Genomic DNA, 19,547 nt, shown 5'->3' on the forward strand with positions numbered 1-19,547 from the left:
ATTCATTAAACATTTAAATAAAAGTGAAGTAAGATATTTTTCTTCTATTTTTGAATGCTATTAAATGTCTGTATTTAAAACTGTCTTTTATGTAGTTCAAATGTGTATTGTGCCCCTCTGAAACAGAGGCCCTTCTGATTCCTCTGAGTATTCCATGGTATGAGAGAGGAGTTGTCAGATGCAGAATCTGACATCAGGACTGGAGATGTCTCCAGTGACATCTTTTGCATGGTGATGAGGTGATGGACCATCATTTTAGATCAACAGCAGAGAAAATGTGAAACACAAGTTAACCCAGCCTTGTGTTAGCAGAAATTATACTTTAGTTGAATACCTAGTTGTAATGTGCCTGTTCTGAAGTTATAGAAAACTAAAAATCGTTCTTGTGGAGTTTTTTATCTGCTTAAACTATTTCTGAAACAATTTATCTGACTAAAAGAATAGTTTTAACTTCTTAGTCTGGTGATCTGTTTAGAATCTGAAGTCTTGGTTGATTTTCTTTGCTCTTCCCATCAGTAGGGAAGAATTTGTTCAGGATTTGTTTTGCTAATGTTCTCTTGGAACTTACTTGGTTCTGTGTGTGTGTCAGCAGACACTTAGTCACCGAATCTATTCAAAATTCACTGAAAATGTTTAGTAATGGCTTTGAATGTAACTGAATATAATCTGTGTGATGTCTATTTTATAACTCCTCATTTTCTGTTCTTAATTAGAATGTGACATCATCCCCTCAATATTCTACATTCCTGGAACACATCATCCCTCGGTTTCTCACCTTCCTACAGGATGGGGAAGTTCAGTTTCTGCAGGAGAAGCCAGCACAGGTAAACTGTGTGGAGCATCTCCTGCCTTTTTGCTCTGAAGTCCTTGATTAACCTAATGAACTGATTTAAGACTTGTTAAAAATAGATCTGTCATTTTGGTGTGGAACTGAAGAAGTCCTGTCTCTAAACAAGTTATTTAAAAACTTTGCTAATCTGGGCTTCTGTGAAACAGGAGGAAAAGTAGATGCAACAGATTTGGGTTTCTTACTGACATACTACACATTGTTACTAATTGCTGACTTCACTGAAAGTTAAGAATAAAAGGCAAAAGTCGAGTCTTTGTCTTTAAATACTTAAAATTGCATTCCTTAGTAAAAGTCTGATTTTTCAACTGTAAATTTGCTAAGTTTACCTCATTCACATAGGTGGGTAGTAGGAAGGGTTATGTTGTTTTATACAAGCATGTGTCTATATGAGATAAAATGGGCTTTTTTCTATTTCAACATGTAGAATTGTTAAGCTGAAAAAGATGCTGCAACCAATTGTTGGGTTTTGTAGGCTTTTCAAGAAGTTCTGTCACATCATTATTTTTCCCTTTTTTTTTTTTTTTTTTTTTTTGCAGCAACTCCGAAAACTTGTGCTTGAAATAATTCACAGAATACCAACAAATGAACATCTTCGTCTTCATACCAAAAATATCTTGTCTGTGATGTTCAGATTTCTAGAGGTACTTTTCACTTCCTCTTAATACTGCTTGAAATTTTCAGAAATATTTTCCTCTACTTTCTTCATCTCCAACATTTGCTGGTGGTAGGATTTTCAATAGCTATGCTGCTGGAGCAGGAATGGAAGGACATTCTATTTAAGCTTCACCCATGCCCTCTCTTACCACCTACAGGTTTTCTGCCTCTTCTGCCCTTTGGAGAAACTTGTATTGTACAAATGCAGGAAGCTCATGCTGGGCAAGATTTCCTGGCAGATAGCTTCTTGGAAGTTTGTTTTCTGTCTTGGAGTTCATAACACTGTCATTTGAAGCTCACATGGGGGTCTGTTTGGGGGGCAGTGGGAACAGATCTGATGGTACAGAGTGGTTGAAGTGTCTGGGTTTTATTCCCCCAGGGGTGGATTTAATTTCAGCTGCACTCTAGGGCTGCAGGGTATCCAGGGAAAGGCATCTTGCTCATGCAAATCCCTGCTAATGGGGCACTTTAGATCATTGAGTATAATTTTATAGGGTTTTGTAAGTACCCTCTGAGTAGTTGAAGAATTTAGCGTGCAGTGGACTTACTAAAAAGTTTCTTTATTCTTTTTTAGACAGAGAATGAAGAAAATGTACTGATTTGCTTAAGAATAATTATTGAATTGCATAAACAGTTCCGACCAGCAATCACTCAAGAAGTAAGTCATAACTCTTGTTCCATGGTATGAAACTTGCTACCATGCTCTTTAGAATTGCTCTTTTGTTCAAGTATGTTGATTGTTTTGTTTTGCTGTTGTTCTTTCATGTTCCCTGACCTGCTGTGGTTACCATGTTTAATTTTTTTTCCTTTTTTTTTAATCTTAATGTAATTTTTAAAAGAGGATTGCATAATGCTAGCACCCCTGAGGAAAAAAAAAACCAAACTGTTAAAGTGTAGTTGTACTTGGTTTAAATGTTTATGGACAATATGATCAATCTAAGGAATAAAATTCCCACACAGAGGAGGATAATTGATGCCTTTTTAGTTTGTGAAGGAAAATCCTGAAAAAGGAATTTACTCTGACTGACTTCCCCCTGCCTCCCCTCTTCTCTCTTTTGACTCATCAAGGGGAATTTGGAAGTTTGCATTGTTATTTTCTTGCCTTTTGCCTCGATTTTTCTCTTGGAAAGACTTAGTTGTTTCATAGTGATTATACCTAACAATACTGTATTGGAACTATGTAGAGATGACAGGTAGATCAGATTCTTTCTAAGTGAAATTTGAGTTAATACTGAGCAGAAGGAGGTAGGAGAACACTTTCAAATTATTTTCAGTTACCATGAAAAGTGTACTGTACTGGTGAGTAGAGATTTTATGTACTTCTACTGTTAATACAGAAACTTTAAAATAATGTTTTTTAAATTAATTTTTAAAAATGTCTTCATGGCAACTGACTTTTTCCTTCCTAGATTCACCATTTTTTGGACTTTGTGAAACAGATTTACAAGGAACTTCCAAAAGTAGTGGTAAGCTTTTTATTTCTTAAATTATCCTTGCTATACTCAGAAAACTAGTTTTTATTTCTTAATTTTATCTCTAAAAGATACTGCCATAATTATTTTGCATCTAGTGCATTCTATACAAAGTAAGTATCGTTTTAGTGAATCTATTTATCAAAACTATGTCTAAAACGGGTGACATTTACAGTGTGTTTTGCAAAACCTTCTGTTTCTGGCACACTGCTAGGAGAGCATGGAGGCGAGCTGTAGTTGTGGAGCAGGTGAGGGTGGCTGCAGTTGTCTCCATGTAGCCAAATGTGTCTGGTTTTGAGGGAACAGTGACAGTGTGATATTTCCTCCTGTTACAGAGTAACCTCTTGGGATACTTCCCTTTAGCCAAAGAGCCTCCTTGGCTGGGGGAGCTTTTCTGCTGCTCTGTGCAGTGGGAAGGGTTGCAGGGTGGGTGTGCAGAGCTGCAGTGCAAACATCACATGCAGAGAGGAGAGAACTGCTCTGGGGGAAATTTATATGGAGGAGTTCTGAGGAGATGGATGGCCTCGTGACTCTTACTGGCATGATGATATTTTTCTTCTGCTCTTTGCTTGTAGAATCGGTATTTTGAGAACCCTCAGGTGATTCCAGAGAATACAGTCCCCACTCCTGAAATGGTTGGCATGATTACAACCATTGTGGTGAAGGTGAACCCTGAGCGGGAGGACAGCGAAACAAGGACAGTGAGTGTTCTGCCTGCTCTGACTGGGGGACTGTCTGTAGCACAGGAACACACATCATAAGGCCAGGCAAAAAGAACAAATTTCCTTTTTGCTGGTTTTTCTTATCAAAACTTTTCTGTAGAAGCTGATTGAAACTTCCCAGATATTTTCTATGCAGCTGTAATTAGAGGATTTTATTTAATGTAATACCCAATGCTCTTGTGTTTTTAAATGTTATTATTGTTAAATATAGTGCTACTAAAAAGAGCCATTTCTGTAAAACTATGGTTTGCATAGTATTTTGAATTAATTATTAGACTGTTTATAAAGCATGCCTTCTTTCTTTCAGCATTCAATAATTCCCAGAGGATCTCTATCACTAAAGGTGTTGGCTGAGCTACCTATTATTGTTGTTCTCATGTATCAGGTTAGTACACTCCAGTATTTTTCATGTAAATACTTCCTTACTGAATGGCTTGTGTAACTTCTCTTGGCCTACCATATTAGTAAAAATGAATGTGATATACTTTTGAAATTGAATTATTGTCTAAAAATAAGCTGGTGATATATCGTAATTTTTTTTCTGATTAGCTCTTCAGTAATTTGACTGGAAGTGTGACTTGTGAATTTCTCTAATAATGCTTTTTTTCAGCTCTACAAACTGAACATTCATAATGTAGTAGCTGAATTTGTGCCCTTGATTATGAATACTATTATAATACAAGTTTCTGCTCAAGCAAGGTAAGAGCATTTAACAGTGTTTTGATGATACTTGAGATAAACCTGTCATTCAGTATTTCTCAAAATATTTTTGTCTTATATTGTGTGATTTTTGATTCTAGTCATACTGCTTTTAATCTCAAAAGTAACAACAATTATTTGACTATAAATTACTAAGGTTCTGTAGGTGAAGTTATTGACATTATGTGTCATTGGTAAAGTCCATAGTTGTGCAGTAGGTCCCAGGTTATTACTTGATAATGAGTTTTTTAAAAATAGATTTTCTGACAAAAACCCACATTGTCACAGACAGTGATAAAGACCCTGGGAGTGTGGACACTTGCTGTTGTTTAATCTTTGCCATACCATCAGTGATAGATCTGTGCTCTTCCAAGGTGGAGCTTACATGAAGCCTTGTGTTATTGCAGGGATAGGCACTGCTTTTCCTGTCTCAGAGAGGGATGTTTCTGAGGAGCACCAAGTGGTTGTGCTCAGGGCAGTGGGAGCAATACCTCTGCCTTTCCCTGTCTGCCTGGGTGACCTGATTAGGCGCTTGAAGCTTGAGAGAGACAGACAAGTCTGTAGAAGGGAATATTGGGGAAAAATTGGCGCCAGTTAGGGGAACTGAGCCAAATGTGTGCTGCTTTGTATTGGTTTGGCTTTTGGTAGCAAGGTGCTGCTTGGAATTTGAATGGCAGAGGGCTTGTTGGAAATGGGCTCTTCCAGAGAGACTGCATTCTTTTAAGAAGCAAGAACTTCACTACAAGATGATGTAATTTGAAACTTCACTGAATTTTCTGAGTGAAGGTCCTAAAGGGGAGGAACAAAATTATAACTGGTGTTCGATTTAATTTCAGACAACATAAACTTTATAACAAGGAGTTGTATGCTGATTTTATTGCTGCTCAGATTAAAACATTGTCTTTCTTGGCTTACATCATCAGAATTTACCAGGTAGGATGAATTTTTATTTCTTTGGTACTTAATGCATCAAGTTTCTAGTCGCTTTATGGCCGGCAAGTGACCTGCATGACTGCAGTACATCAGGGGTTGGAAATGGGAGCATTTGTGTGGAGTATCTGAGGGTGGAGCTGTACTTGGTTATCCTTTTAAAAGTATCCTCATGTGAATACAAATTAAAATATGCCATTCCCCCTCCCTGAGCATTTGTGGAATGACTATTGTATTTTTGTTTTAGGATTAGATTTTGGAAGAGAAACTAGTGAATTTTAATGAAGTGCTATTTCACAAATGTAACACAAACCTTAGGAATAGAATGTTATAGTAGTTGTACTCATGTTACTTTTTTTTTTTTTTAGGAATTAGTGGCTAAATATTCTCAGCAAATGGTAAAAGGAATGTTGCAGCTGCTCTCCAATTGTCCAGCTGAAACAGCACACCTCAGGAAGGAGCTTCTGATTGCTGCTAAGCACATCCTGACAACAGACTTGAGGAGCCGTATGTAGCACTTTTTATAAATGTACCTGTAAATGGGAAAGATTTCTGTTATTTCTGTCAATTTAAGAGGCATATAGGACTATCATATGTTGGACTATCACAAGATTCCAGGCCAAACAGAATTGCTGTGTTGCCCAACTTGACATCTCCAGTAACTGATTAGTTATATACAAAATGTTTTTAAAAGTTGTAAATTACCGGAACAGTTTTTTCTCTTTGCAAATATAATTGGCAATGACTGGGTACTGCAGTGTTACTCAAGGGGAAAGTGTCAGTGGAGTAGACAGTCACTAGAGATTGTTTGAAAATTTCCTTGTAAATGGCACTGCCTTTTCTAAGCTTCAGGAATTTGGGGATAGAAATCACTGTCTAACTTTTGGTTTAAATACCTAAGTTAAGTGGTTTAACTATCTTAAGTGCTTAACTATCTTATTTTGACTATTTCCTTTGCCAGTTGTTGTGTACCGATTTTTCATTTTTCTGTTTTTTAAATGCTAGAATTTATTCCATGCATGGACAAGCTGTTTGATGAATCTATACTGATTGGCTCTGGATACACTGCCCGGGAGACACTGAGGTATGAGAAAGTTTAGAGTAATGATCTGAGTGCCTGCCAGGGCTGCTTACTTTAAAAATCATTAATGTTTACAGCAGCTTCTCTATAGGGTCCTAAATCTCTGCTTCAAATAACTGATTTTACTAGATATTGACCAGAGCTTCTGCTGCTGCAATGGTGGCTTTTGTTTAACACTTTGATGGAACAGCATGGTAATGTGAATGTAGGACAAAGTAAGAAAAATGAGTGAATGAAGATAATTTCAGTTTTTTGAACTGTGCAGGACAACCGAAACAGAGAAGACAACTCAGTATCTGCCCAATATTTCATGAAACACCCTAAATCTCATGTCCAGTGTAAAATCTGAATGAGATTTAAACTGTTTTGTCAATGAATACTTTGAAAGTTACTTGTTTGCAATTTAAAAAGTAAATGGAGAGCATATCTAACTTTCTTAATATTCAATAGTCTAAATTTTTGGTGAGCTTGTTGACCAAGTTAGTATCTGAACTAGGAGAATGCCTTCCTTTTGTTTAAGTATCAAGTGTACCTTATTGAGAGCATGAATTAGATTTAGAAGTGTTTGCTCTGCTAGATTCTTTACCCGGTATTTGAAAGGAAATGATTTTTAAAATTTATCAGTTTTTTTAACTGCTTTTGAAATCATGAATAATTTATGATTAATTGTGAAACATTACCAGCGCTGCATAAAATGTGGCTAACATGCATGTTAACTGCATATAGATGAAAATATGTGGTGGGGTGTTCTGCAGTGAAGAAAGAAAGATCAGAGAGGCAATACCAGAGTTGTGGGATAGATTATTGCATTACTGGTTAGATTCATAAGTTAAAATTCCCTTGTGAACTCTGGGTTTGCATATGAAAGTAGAAAACTTACATTGAAAAATTTGGAAGTAATTGTTTAGTCAACAACATTTTTGGTTGTGCTCAATGTGTTTTCCTCATTCCTTGTTTTGGTTTAGACCCCTTGCATACAGCACTCTGGCAGACCTGGTGCATCATGTCCGGCAGCATTTGCCTCTCAATGACCTCTCCCTGGCTGTCCAGCTGTTTGCCAAGAACATTGATGATGAGTCCTTGCCAAGCAGTATCCAAACCATGTCTTGCAAGCTTCTGCTAAATTTGGTAGACTGCATCCGCTCTAAAAGTGAACAGGAAAATGGAAATGGTCGAGACATCCTTATGAGAATGCTGGAGGTATTGATTTGTTTAAAGCATTTGATAATTGCTTGGATGTCCTGTTTATGTTGTCAATCACATTTTACTTTCTCCTTTCTTCAGCTATGAGAATATGTAGGAACAGCCTGTGTACTGTATTCCACTTCAATGCTTCAGAGAAGGGCTCTTTAAAACACTCTGCAGCTGGGATAATATCTCAGTTGTAGTGGAGATGCTTTATCAATTCAGCTTTATTCGGTGGCCAATTTCAAAGCAGGAAATTGAATGTCTGTTTTGAGTAGCTTGGGTTTTTAAAAATAATTTTATTCTAAAATTTGGTTATAGTCTTTTTTTCCCTGTGTAAGAGTTTGCAAGAATTGTATTTTTTAATGCCTTCTGGTTATGGGTGTGCTTTTTGGTGTGGGGTTTTTTTAAGCCCTGAAAGAGAATCTTTGCACAGGTCCTTGGCATGGCACAATACAATGTGTGCAACTAGAAATATCTGCTCTTTGAAGACCTAATGATCGTTTTTAAGGATCTTTATATGGAGGTGTTTTTTGTAGTGTTGAAAATCAAGGATGCACTAATTGTTTGAAGAAGGCAAACTAGTTTATTGATATACCTAAAAATGTTTGCTGTTATTTGAATGACTTCAAAAATAGCTGTAAGTTTTATTGATCTCAGTATGCTGATTTGAAATATTAGTATTATTAGCTTTAGGATGATTTTTGAGGAAGAAACTTATTTTCTTTTTCTTCCCCCCTCCCCCCTGCTCTTTGATCTGCCTCTCCTCCTTTGCCTTAGGTGTTTGTTCTGAAATTCCACACCATAGCACGCTACCAACTGTCTGTCATTTTTAAGAAGTGCAAGCCCCAGTCTGAGCTTGGAGCAGCTGAAGCTGCCTTACCTGGAGTGCCCACAGCAGCAAATGCAGCCCCTGTTCCTGTCCCATCTCCTGCCCCAGCCACTCCTGTGGCCCCTGCACCAGTACCTGTGTTTGAAAAACAAGGGGAGAAAGAAAAAGAAGATAAGCAGACATTTCAGGTCACGGATTGCCGGAGCTTAGTGAAAACTTTGGTCTGTGGGGTCAAGACGATCACGTGGGGCATCACCTCATGCAAAGCTCCTGGTGGTAAAACTGCATATTTAATTGCATTTATCTCTCATAATTCTATAGAAAAAAACCTCCCTAGAATGAAAGCAAATAGTATTTTTAATGCTGAACTGTCTTATTCTTCTTTCAGAAGCACAATTCATTCCTAATAAGCAGTTGCAACCTAAGGAGACTCAAATCTATATAAAACTGGTGAAATATGCAATGCAAGCATTAGATATTTATCAGGTATGTAACTGCACTTCTATTTATACAGTTACTGTATGCTAGATCTTTTAATAAGGATTTGTTTGTCAGCTAAAAATCGGATTACACATACAGTATACTTTCACTAAGTCTTTAATTGGGACCAGAACTATTGAGAAATGCTGAATACGAAGAATTCATTTCAAAAGTGAATTTCCACGTACTTACTATTTGCAAACAACTGATTATTTTCTCAACAGAAAATAATGCAGGCAGGTCAGACTGGAAAGAATTGTTTTTCATGTAGTGAATTAAATCTTTCTTGGAAACAGATAGTTTAGCTAACAATTGAAGCATTCACATATCAGTGTTTATCTTCTGTAGTTACAAAGTACTAATGAAATGTAAATATGTTTGATTGGGTATTAAGTAATTTACAAATACACTGATATCTTCTAATGTTGTCTTTCTCTATTTCTTACTTCTTAGTTTTAAAATCTGTTCTGAAAACACTCAATTCTAGTGTTTTTGTCATGGTTGGCTCTTGTGCCCAACTTCTAGTTGTGTGGGACTAGCATGTAAAACCCATGAAATCTGTTACTTTCAAAAGCTATTTTAAGAATAATGGGGAGTAAACTACTCAAATTCTGTAACCAGTGTGTATTTTCTCATTTGCTGTAGGTGCAAATAGCAGGAAATGGACAGACATATGTTCGAGTAGCAAACTGTCAGACAGTCAGGATGAAAGAGGAAAAGGAAGTTCTGGAGCATTTTGCTGGTGTGTTCACAATGATGAACCCTTTAACTTTTAAAGAAATCTTTCAAACTACTGTTCCTTACATGGTGGAGAGGATCTCTAAAAACTATGCTCTTCAGGTATGTTATCATTTACTTTCTAAATTGATACTGAACAGCATGTGGGAAAGAGTTTTTATACCTTGAGGTACATAGGGCTGACATGGAATTCTAATTAATAATATTGAAATTAGCATGTGAGATTTGAAACAGTCTCTATAAAGAGTAGTCTATGAAAATAATTTAAAGATGGATTGTCAAAACACCTTACCTGACTGAGTGATGCAATACAAACATGGACACTTCAGTTTAGAAGATATGAATGGGCTTCATTCTTGAAAAGTACTGAACAGTATGGACCTGTTGTTTTGTTCAGGTTGTTGTGCTAATGTTCTACTGTTTTGCAGAATGCAAATCCTATAATATCCATTTACAATTTAACCTAAGACTTCAACATTAAGCTACAATACGTGGTTATTTTCCACTGAGGACAAACAGAATCACTTGGGTAGCAGTGGAGATGGGGGAAGAAATTTGTCTTTGTTTTTTTTTAATAGATAATGCATTTAACCTTTTGTTCTTTTTATGACAGCAGTAATAAGTTCTTTGTGGTTTCCTTTTATAGATTGTTGCCAATTCTTTCTTGGCAAACCCTACTACCTCTGCTCTCTTTGCGACCATTTTGGTGGAGTATCTTCTGGATCGTCTGCCAGAAATGGGCTCTAATGTGGAACTCTCCAATCTGTATCTCAAGCTGTTCAAGTTAGTCTTTGGCTCAGTTTCACTATTTGCAGCTGAAAATGAACAAATGCTGAAGGTAAAGGTCATTTGTGTTAAAAATAAGTCTGCTTTAAAAACAACACTTTTAAGAGTTTTGCACAGTCTAACATTTGACAGTCATTTAATGTTTGAAGCACCATTTGTGACACATCTCCCTTTTTTCCCAAATCTCAAGTACATTGTCTTGTTTATAAGAGATGATTTCTGTGAATATTTTCTTCGTATTTGAAACTATGAGGTGATGTACTAATTCTGAGTATAAATGGCTGATACATGACTCTGGTCTGGGATTGCCATAAGCCCATGTAGCTTCATGGTCAGGACATGCATGAATTCTTGCATATTTTCTCCCTTTGTTTCTGTATTAACTTACAAGTTTTGCTTGGATTGAAATCACTTGTGTGTTGGTGAATCTTGTTCACTCATGTAATATTCAGTGGCAGGTACCTTTTGAGTTAGATTTTTCTGTGCTCTTGGAAAGTCTGGGTCTAAGGAATGCTATTTTTTCTACTGACAGCATATTGTGTATTCCAGGGATCTATTTATGTTGATGAGATCATCTCATTATTCAGTGAATTTAGAAATGCTGAGCTTGTAGCAAGAGTGCACTTTCCTCATAAAAGCAGCAGCTGCCTGTATCTAGAAAAGACATTAAGAATTTAATGGAATACTGATTGTTCTCTCATGATTTCTCTTCGATTTTTCTTTCTTGTACTTCGTACCAAACAAAATTTCTGATACAGGTAGCTGTGCAGAACAGAGGGGGGATTACCAATTTCCCCGAATCTTTGAAAACTAACAGTAATATGAAGCAATATTCATATAATCTTGCTTTAATTCTTGCAATTTGTCATTAGAATCAAGGTCATTTGGATTTTATAAGATGGAGATGAAGTTTAAAGAGTGTAATTCACTACCTTCACAGTTTTGTGCTTCTGTTACTTTTTTTGTTTCTGTAGGATGGATGATAGGGGCCTTGGGCAGACAATTTAATTGAAAAGGCTGTTTGGAGCATTTGCATAGCAATGAAGAAAGCTTTTTAGATGTTAATAATATCCAGACGTGTTACTGTTTGTCTCTGATCTGTGACAATACTGGTTTTTATCAAGCATTTTTAATGAATCTTGTAAGGTGTTCTTGAAGCAAGATGTCCTCTGCTCTAGAAAGGCCACCAGTTCCATAGCCTTTCTTACTTGGGAGAGTTTGCTTTCAAAATGAAATTTTGGCATTCACAAAAATTAAGAACTAGTGATGAAATTAGATCGGGGTAAATTAATATTGTCAAGTGTCCTCTCTTGTCATTCTGACACCTCTGATTTCTGCTCCCTATTCCCAGGTACTTGAGAGGAAGTATTTTTTCATTGTGTCAGATTTGCAGAATCTCTTGCTAAACTTTTGTACAGTACACTGATGGTAAAATTAATCTTCGAGCTTTATTTTCTTTGTAGCCACATTTGCACAAGATTGTGAACAGCTCTATGGAACTTGCACAGACTGCCAAAGAGCCCTATAACTATTTCCTGCTGCTCAGAGCACTGTTCAGATCTATTGGAGGAGGCAGTCATGATCTGTTATACCAAGAATTCTTGCCGCTGTTACCAAACTTACTGCAAGGTAGACCAACACCTTCCTTCCCCACCCCAGCTTTGAGTTTTTATGTGAATAGTAGTAATAAAGTTATGTAGTTAAAAAGCCCTCAAAACTAAAGCCCTACCCCTAACAGGTAGCTTCTGATTTTGAGTCAGTGGTTGATTTAACTACCTTGAATGTGCTTATTTTCATTTACTATCAGCTGCTTCAGGCTCCATAGTTTTGGCTGCTTCACAATTTCTGCTGCTTTCTTTTCTTCTTTTCATTATGGGGCTGTTGTGGTTTTCCTGTTTGTTTCTTCTACTTGTTTAGGGTTTTTTTTTTTGGCAGTGGGTAACTTTTTTGGCATGAAGCATTTGAGGGATGAATGAGTAGGTGAAGCAATGTTGCCTGGCCATCACTGGTTTTGTGGGAAGAGCACGGCAGTGAAGCCCTGGCTGTTCTGCAGTTGAGGGCATGTGTGTGCACCTGCAAGGGCATGATAAATAGAAATTCAAGTAGTGCCAGACTGCAAAAAGAACTGGAAATAACAATCAGTTTGATTAATTGAGCATTTATGCATGCAAGAACTGTGTTCCAGGAATACTGAGGGTGAGCAAGGAAATGTGGAGAGCTACTTAAACCTAAGGACAAGCTAATCAGAACTGTTGCAGGACTGGTTCAGATCTACAACTGTAGGGACATTTTTATTGTAGTTAGCAAATATATATGTTATCAATAAATCATTATGTAAAACTTATGTCAGTAGATTTATGGAATATCTGAAATTTTTATGGGGAGGAAAATCAGTTGGAGAATGTACTTAGTCTGTATGGGGCAATTAATGTACTTGAACTCACTGAATGTTTCTTTTCAGGATTCAAAATATTTTAAAAACAGTTGTTCTGTTTGTGTTTATTTTTTATTGTTACAAGGCTGAGGTTTGAGTCAAATTATCTTTTTCTCTTTTTTTATCCACTGTATTTAAATGCTGCTGTATTGAGTTTAATATTAAACTTTAAAATATGCATAGATACTTTCTCTTCTGTATGTATGTACATAACAAAGCATTAATTGCATGACATCCTTAGATGTAAGTTAGTGTTAATGCATGGCATTAATATTTTGTAAATCCATTATTTACAGAGCTGAAAGCTCTACAGTATTTAAAAATGTCGGGTTTTTCTGAATTTAGGAAATAGCAATTTTTAACATTAAACTGTGGAGTTTTTCCTGTGAGTGTATAACTTATTCATAATTTTCAGGGCTTAATATGTTACAAAGTGGCCTTCACAAGCAGCACATGAAAGACTTGTTTGTGGAGCTCTGCCTCACTGTGCCCGTTCGTCTGAGCTCGCTGCTGCCTTACCTGCCAATGCTGATGGACCCCTTGGTGTCAGCTCTCAATGGATCCCAGACCCTGGTTAGCCAGGGCTTGAGAACTCTGGAATTGTGTGTGGATAACTTGCAGCCAGACTTTCTGTATGACCACATTCAGCCAGTTCGAGCTGAGCTCATGCAGGTACATGTGTTGTTTTCTGTTAGACCACAAGAGGTCATTGATTTGCTGAATATTATTAAAATTTGTGGGAAACTTTGGTTACAAAACCTTGAAAAGTCTGTCACAAAACCCATACCAGTCTGATACGAGTGTAGAAAGATATTTGGTGGTGTGCTGTTAAGCTGAAAACTCTGAAAATTTAGAAGTGAATGAATTGTTTCTCCTATATACTTTGTTAAATTGTTATATTCTGTTTACTTCATTTGCTTTTATATTTCAAAGCTAGCTCTGAACTTAATTCAGTTCAGCCTTAACTGACCTTCTTTTTAAATTAACAATATTGTTTAATATTCATCATAATCATGAAACTCCTTCCAGGATAGCAAACATTTTGTAGCTGATGACAGTAGTCTAAATGTAAAACTGCATTTAGGGCAACCTTGTTAGAAAGCACTTGGGCTGTTGAGAACTGAGATTCCTTATAGTCAACCTTGATAAGGAACTTATGCAGGGTCAGTTACCCAAATACAGGAATGAAGTGTTTTCCTTGACTTTTTTTTTTGCATTACAACTTGAACAAAGTTGAGTAAGCCTGCTTTTAACCCCCAGGCTTTGTGGCGAACCTTGCGCAATCCTGCTGACAGCATCTCCCACGTGGCTTATCGTGTGCTTGGGAAATTTGGTGGAAGTAACAGGAAGATGTTGAAGGAATCTCAGAAACTACAATATGTGGTCACAGAAATCCAAGGGCCCAGTATTACAATTGAATTTTCAGACTGTAAAGCATCCATCCAGCTCCCAATGGAGAAGGTAAAGGCTTAAGTTACTTTCAATGCTGAGAAACCAACTTAAAAAAATATGTCTGGAAGTCCTTTCTTGGGTTATTTTTTTTCCCTATAAAGTGTGTAAGATTTCACTCCCAAAATAATAGTTTTAGGCATGCTGTGCTGCTCTTGGGAAGTGATAGGACAGGGAGCTAAACTGGCCCAAATCAATGTTTTCACAGAATGGGTAAGGTTGGAACTTCTGGTGTATTGCTTAGGTTAGGAGCAGGAATCTCGTCAAAAAGTCCCTATTTGGTTTTTGAAATGTATCAAAAATTTACTGTAGAAATTCTTCAGTGGTGATTATTCTCATGATTCTAGTGGTTTGGTTCTGTTTGTTGTCTCTAGAAGCACTTTGTACTGTACTGGCTTTCATCTGGCAGTCATGGTGCATCACAAGTGCTTAGTTCTCACTAATTACAGCAATCTAATCTCAGGGAGTGAAGCTGGATTCTGAGATAATTTGGTCTATAGAGTTTTAATACTTACCTTTTCAATTAGACTTTCATAAGTAGATATGATCTGAATGTAGTAAGCAATTTTCTTCACAGGCAGCTGGCTCTCTGGCTCCATCCAGCCAACAGGCTTAAAATAACTTGGAAAAGTGATTCTTAAAATGCAGATTTGCTGATTTCTCCACTGTACTGAAGCTGATGAACTGAATACATATCAATACTGTAGTTGCTGACATTTACCTGTCCTGCTAGGTTTAATTCAAACTGAGTTTTCCAAAGGATTTTGGCATCTAACATTGATATGGAGCAATCTTCAGCTGCTTGGCGTTGACCGAGAAAGTGTTATCTGCTGAACACTTTATATCTGTGAAAAGGAAATGTCAAGGGAAAAAAAGTGAAATAAAATTGAAAAGAAGAAATCTTTGTTTTCTTGTAGTGCCCTGGTAGACTTTTGTGATCTGTCCAAAATCAATTTCTTTTCATTGACATGCTGTGATAAAAACTTGGGATGGCAGTTAGTTAAGTAAGCAGAGATACCAAGGAAGGAAAATGCCCACTTTGTAGCAGGGGTTTAGATTTTACTTGCAATTGGTAATTCCTTTTTTCATGCATTCCAGAACAAATTTTCCATGTTTTTTTTTTTACTTAATGCCCATCTTATTTATCTTCCTTTGTTTTGTGGGATAAGGATAGAAATTAGACAGTTGTGCTTTTATGTATTTTTAGCTCTGTGTATATATATATATATAAACACAAAATAGAAATTTTCCAAAGAGATGTACTCCCCTTTTTTAATCATCTTCTTATCTTAAAAGATTGATTTGAATTGCTCTCCAATGTGTTAAATCTTCTTTCAAAGGAGGAATGCTATTTCCATTAAATAACTGGTGTTTAGAAGTTGCTTACAGGGACATTTCATCATGCATGGAAAGGTACCATTTATATATGGGTATAAATGCATTGTTTGCGTACAGTATAAGGGATTAGACACAGCAATTATTGCTGAAGGGAAGGCAAGGAAAGTTTCTTTTCAGGGAGGGAGGGAGACACAGTGAAGATTTACCTCACTCATAACTTGAAATGGAGGTAAATGTGTCTGCTATGAAACTTAGCACCTACAAAAGCACAGGAAACACCGGGGTGGTTTCAAGCCACGCTCTGAGCCCTCTGTGCATTTCTTAACTTGGGCATTCCAAAGAGTGCATACTTTAAAAGTTACTTTCAATATATAGTAATGATCCCATTCCCTTGATTACTGACCTTTTGGTGAATGCCAAGAGCAAGAGGTGTCTGTGTTCTCTCTTGTTCCATTCTAGGCAATTGAGACAGCCCTGGACTGTCTGAAGAGCGCCAACACGGAGCCCTATTACCGCCGGCAGGCCTGGGAGGTCATCAAGTGCTTCCTGGTGGCCATGATGAGCCTGGATGACAACAAACATGCATTATACCAGCTTCTTGCACATCCCAAGTATGACAGTTCTTTAAATGTGAATGTGCATGTAAAATTTATAGTGTCTCTGGAGCAACCTAGTTCAGGGACAATGATTAGTCTGTGCAATTCATGGGGGTTTTTGCCTGCTGGTGAAAAGGAATTTTATTATCATGTTTTTTAATGACAATGACATGCTAATGTTTCATAGTTTAATTTTCTTCCACAAATCACAGTCTGGTGTATAATCTATTACATATGATCAATATGATTAATTTTAGTTTAATATATTTGAATAATTGGAATATTCTGGTGCTAATTGTATTTTAAAGATTAAATTAAATTGTGGCATTTTGTATGTACATCTAAGCTTTTACTAAAGTGAAAGAGAAATTTGGTTTCATTTAGTGACTAAGCTGTAGCATAGTCACACACAACCTCTGTCTTGGCGTGGGAACCTTTTATTGAAGCTTTTCTTACATGTTTTGCAGTTTTAGTCATTGATATTTCATGAGTTTATTGCTTTTAGACAACCTTACCATCTTTCCCCAAAAAGTGTGGGCTGACTTTGACTCTTGCAATGTAGTAAGTGTAGCTAAAGAGCATAGTAGCTTTCACAGTTTGGGCTTGTTAGACTTGACATTAATATAGCTTTGCAATGAATAAGTTTTGTTGGGCAGTGATTTGATAAATAATGTTGCAATTGTTCGAGATTAAAATCAAATGTCATTTTAAAAAAGGGAAATATGTCAAAATATTGAAAATGACGTTCTGTAATTAAGTTGCAGTGTGATGCCCATATACCTATTGTTGTATGTATGTGGCTTCTGAAGCACTGGCTTTAAATGTTCCTGATCAAATTGAACTATCCATCATGCTGGAGACCAGTGGCTGACAAAATGAATATGGGCTGAGTGAACTGCTCTAGCTCTGTCAGAACAAGGGGCAAACAGGAGGTGGAGAAGGGTTAGATACAGAGAGCAAACTTAGCACAGTAACTGGCAGTGGCTGTGACTGAGCTGGGGTGCTGCTGTGCTGAGCAGGACGTTGTGTTGCAGCTTCACAGAGAAGTCCATCCCCAGTGTGATCATCTCTCACCGCTACAAGGCCCAGGACACGCCGGCTCGCAAGACGTTTGAGCAGGCCCTGACCGGCGCCTTCATGTCGGCCGTGATCAAGGACCTGCGGCCCAGCGCCCTGCCCTTCGTGGCCAGCCTGATCCGCCACTACACCATGGTGGCCGTGGCTCAGCAGTGTGGTGAGGACACAGCTCCTGGGGAGAGCTCTGTGCTTTTACTCACAGCAGCTGGGTTTAAAAGTCACGATATTGCAGTTGCTTCTGGGTGGGTGGCTATAGTGGGTTTTTGTTTGACGGCTGAATTGTGTTTAATTCTTGAAAAAGCGGTGGAAATTACGAAACAAATTTTAAAAAACAATCAATCACCTAATAATGCTCTATAATTGCTACAGCCAGTGAAATAACTGCAGCATGGAATAGCTTACATTGTTCCAGAGTATTTGTGTAACTTAATACTCACAGTACTGTCTACAGATTGTCTCTAATTGGGTTGTTTCCAGTTGTGGTTTTGAGGGACCCTTAGAGGAACTAAGTAAATATTGGAGCACTGCAGTGTCTTATGTCCATGAAGAAAACTTTTGTTTGGGCTGTATGACAAGTAATTTGGTAAAAAGCATATTATAAGCATATCACTCTTCATTGTCACATTAATGTAACTGGGATTTTTATGACTCTTCATTTTAATTAAATCTTGCAGTGTATGGTCTAGTGGATAGAAGAAAGTATTCAAGTAGATGTAATCTTTTGTTCTTCTAGGAACGAAGGATACCTTGAAATCCATTTATATGCAAATAGGCACAGGGCTTACTGGTTTTGCCATCAGCTAGTCCAGAGAATAGTAAAATCTAATTAAAAGACTATTCATATTGAAATATCCATTGTTTTATCTTTATTTCCCCTCCCCCGCCATTACAAATTCCAGGTCCTTTCTTGCTGCAGTGCTATCAGGTTGGGAGCCAGCCTAGCACAGCCATGTTTCACAGTGAAGAAAATGGGTCCAAAGGCATGGATCCCTTGGTGCTTATTGATGCCATAGCAATCTGCATGGCATACGAGGAGAAGGAGCTCTGCAAAATAGGAGAAGTGGCTCTAGCAGTGATATTTGATGTTGCAAGCATCATCTTGGGTTCAAAGGAAAGGGTAAGATTTTTTAAAAGTGTATTGAAATGGCTGAGTTTCAACCAATGCAATTTTGCTTCTAAAATTTTGGAGGCTACCAGTAAGCTGAGAAAAGGAAACTGATGCATTTCTTTGTTTCCAGGCTTGTCAGCTTCCCTTGTTTTCATACATTGTGGAACGTTTGTGTGCTTGCTGTTATGAACAAGCTTGGTATGCTAAACTAGGAGGCGTTGTGTCCATTAAATTTCTTATGGAACGGCTGCCACTGATTTGGGTCCTCCAGAACCAGCAGACTTTCCTGAAGGCACTTCTCTTTGTTATGATGGACCTAACTGGAGAGGTATGTATTTAATGAATTTTATCAAATAGTGTAGGGAAAATTTCTGGCCTTAAATTCACACAGATTGAACTCTTAGTAATCTTGATTTTACTGAACTTCAGGATACATTTTATCTGCAAGAGTCAGTAGTGAATTCTAGCAATTTTAACTCAAACCAAGATCTGAAGTGAGGAATGAACTCAGATTTTTCCACATAACTTTGCTGAAGTTTTTGAGTTTATACTTGCTACTTTGAGAGTAGAAATGTACTGACCACATGTGGATGACAAAAGAACACAGATTCACTGTCACTTACCACAGAATCACTAAGCTTAATTGGAAACCAAAATCACAGGATTCATCAAAATCAAATTTGAAGTTCATGAGTAATGCTTAGATATGTGATGTTTGTTCTGTACTTAGCTGATAAAAATGATCTCTGATGCCTCAGGTTTCCAATGGAGCAGTTGCTATGGCAAAGACCACATTAGAACAGCTCTTGATTAGATGTGCAACTCCTTTAAAAGATGAAGAAAAAACAGAAGAAATCCTTGCAGCACAGGAAAAGTCTTTCCATCATGTCACACATGACCTTGTTCGAGAAGTGACCTCTCCAAACTCCACTGTGAGAAAACAAGCCATGCATTCTTTGCAGGTGCTTGCACAGGTCACTGGCAAAAGTGTCACAGTCATCATGGAGCCACATAAAGAGGTAAGCAGAAATATTTAGTGAACTGGAACTTGAAGTTGTTTTCCAGTTTAGGTTTGCAGAAATATTTTTCTTAGTATGTTTTTCCACACTAGTGAAT

At 37.3% G+C, this 19,547-nt stretch overlaps 1 protein-coding gene across 3 annotated transcripts in view; it reads left to right on the forward strand.

Moving 5' to 3' along the window:
• Positions 1–19,547, forward strand: part of LOC117003719 (transformation/transcription domain associated protein) — a 74,111-nt gene that overhangs the window by 1,756 nt on the left and 52,808 nt on the right. For all 3 annotated transcript variants that reach the window (XM_033073840.1, XM_033073839.1, XM_033073842.1), the window contains exons 4-26: positions 714–824; positions 1,387–1,491; positions 2,079–2,162; positions 2,914–2,970; positions 3,552–3,677; positions 4,006–4,083; positions 4,309–4,397; positions 5,234–5,330; positions 5,696–5,834; positions 6,333–6,411; positions 7,374–7,608; positions 8,374–8,701; positions 8,814–8,911; positions 9,551–9,745; positions 10,290–10,481; positions 11,893–12,058; positions 13,279–13,535; positions 14,124–14,324; positions 16,110–16,261; positions 17,281–17,480; positions 18,223–18,440; positions 18,562–18,759; positions 19,190–19,450. In XM_033073840.1, the coding sequence (XP_032929731.1) occupies positions 714–824; positions 1,387–1,491; positions 2,079–2,162; positions 2,914–2,970; positions 3,552–3,677; positions 4,006–4,083; positions 4,309–4,397; positions 5,234–5,330; positions 5,696–5,834; positions 6,333–6,411; positions 7,374–7,608; positions 8,374–8,701; positions 8,814–8,911; positions 9,551–9,745; positions 10,290–10,481; positions 11,893–12,058; positions 13,279–13,535; positions 14,124–14,324; positions 16,110–16,261; positions 17,281–17,480; positions 18,223–18,440; positions 18,562–18,759; positions 19,190–19,450 (3,666 nt within the window). The remainder of the gene's footprint in view (positions 1–713; positions 825–1,386; positions 1,492–2,078; positions 2,163–2,913; positions 2,971–3,551; positions 3,678–4,005; positions 4,084–4,308; positions 4,398–5,233; positions 5,331–5,695; positions 5,835–6,332; positions 6,412–7,373; positions 7,609–8,373; positions 8,702–8,813; positions 8,912–9,550; positions 9,746–10,289; positions 10,482–11,892; positions 12,059–13,278; positions 13,536–14,123; positions 14,325–16,109; positions 16,262–17,280; positions 17,481–18,222; positions 18,441–18,561; positions 18,760–19,189; positions 19,451–19,547) is intronic.

The sequence above is a fragment of the Catharus ustulatus genome, chromosome 16 (genome assembly GCF_009819885.2).
Source record: "Catharus ustulatus isolate bCatUst1 chromosome 16, bCatUst1.pri.v2, whole genome shotgun sequence".
Taxonomy (NCBI): Eukaryota; Metazoa; Chordata; class Aves; order Passeriformes; family Turdidae; genus Catharus; species Catharus ustulatus.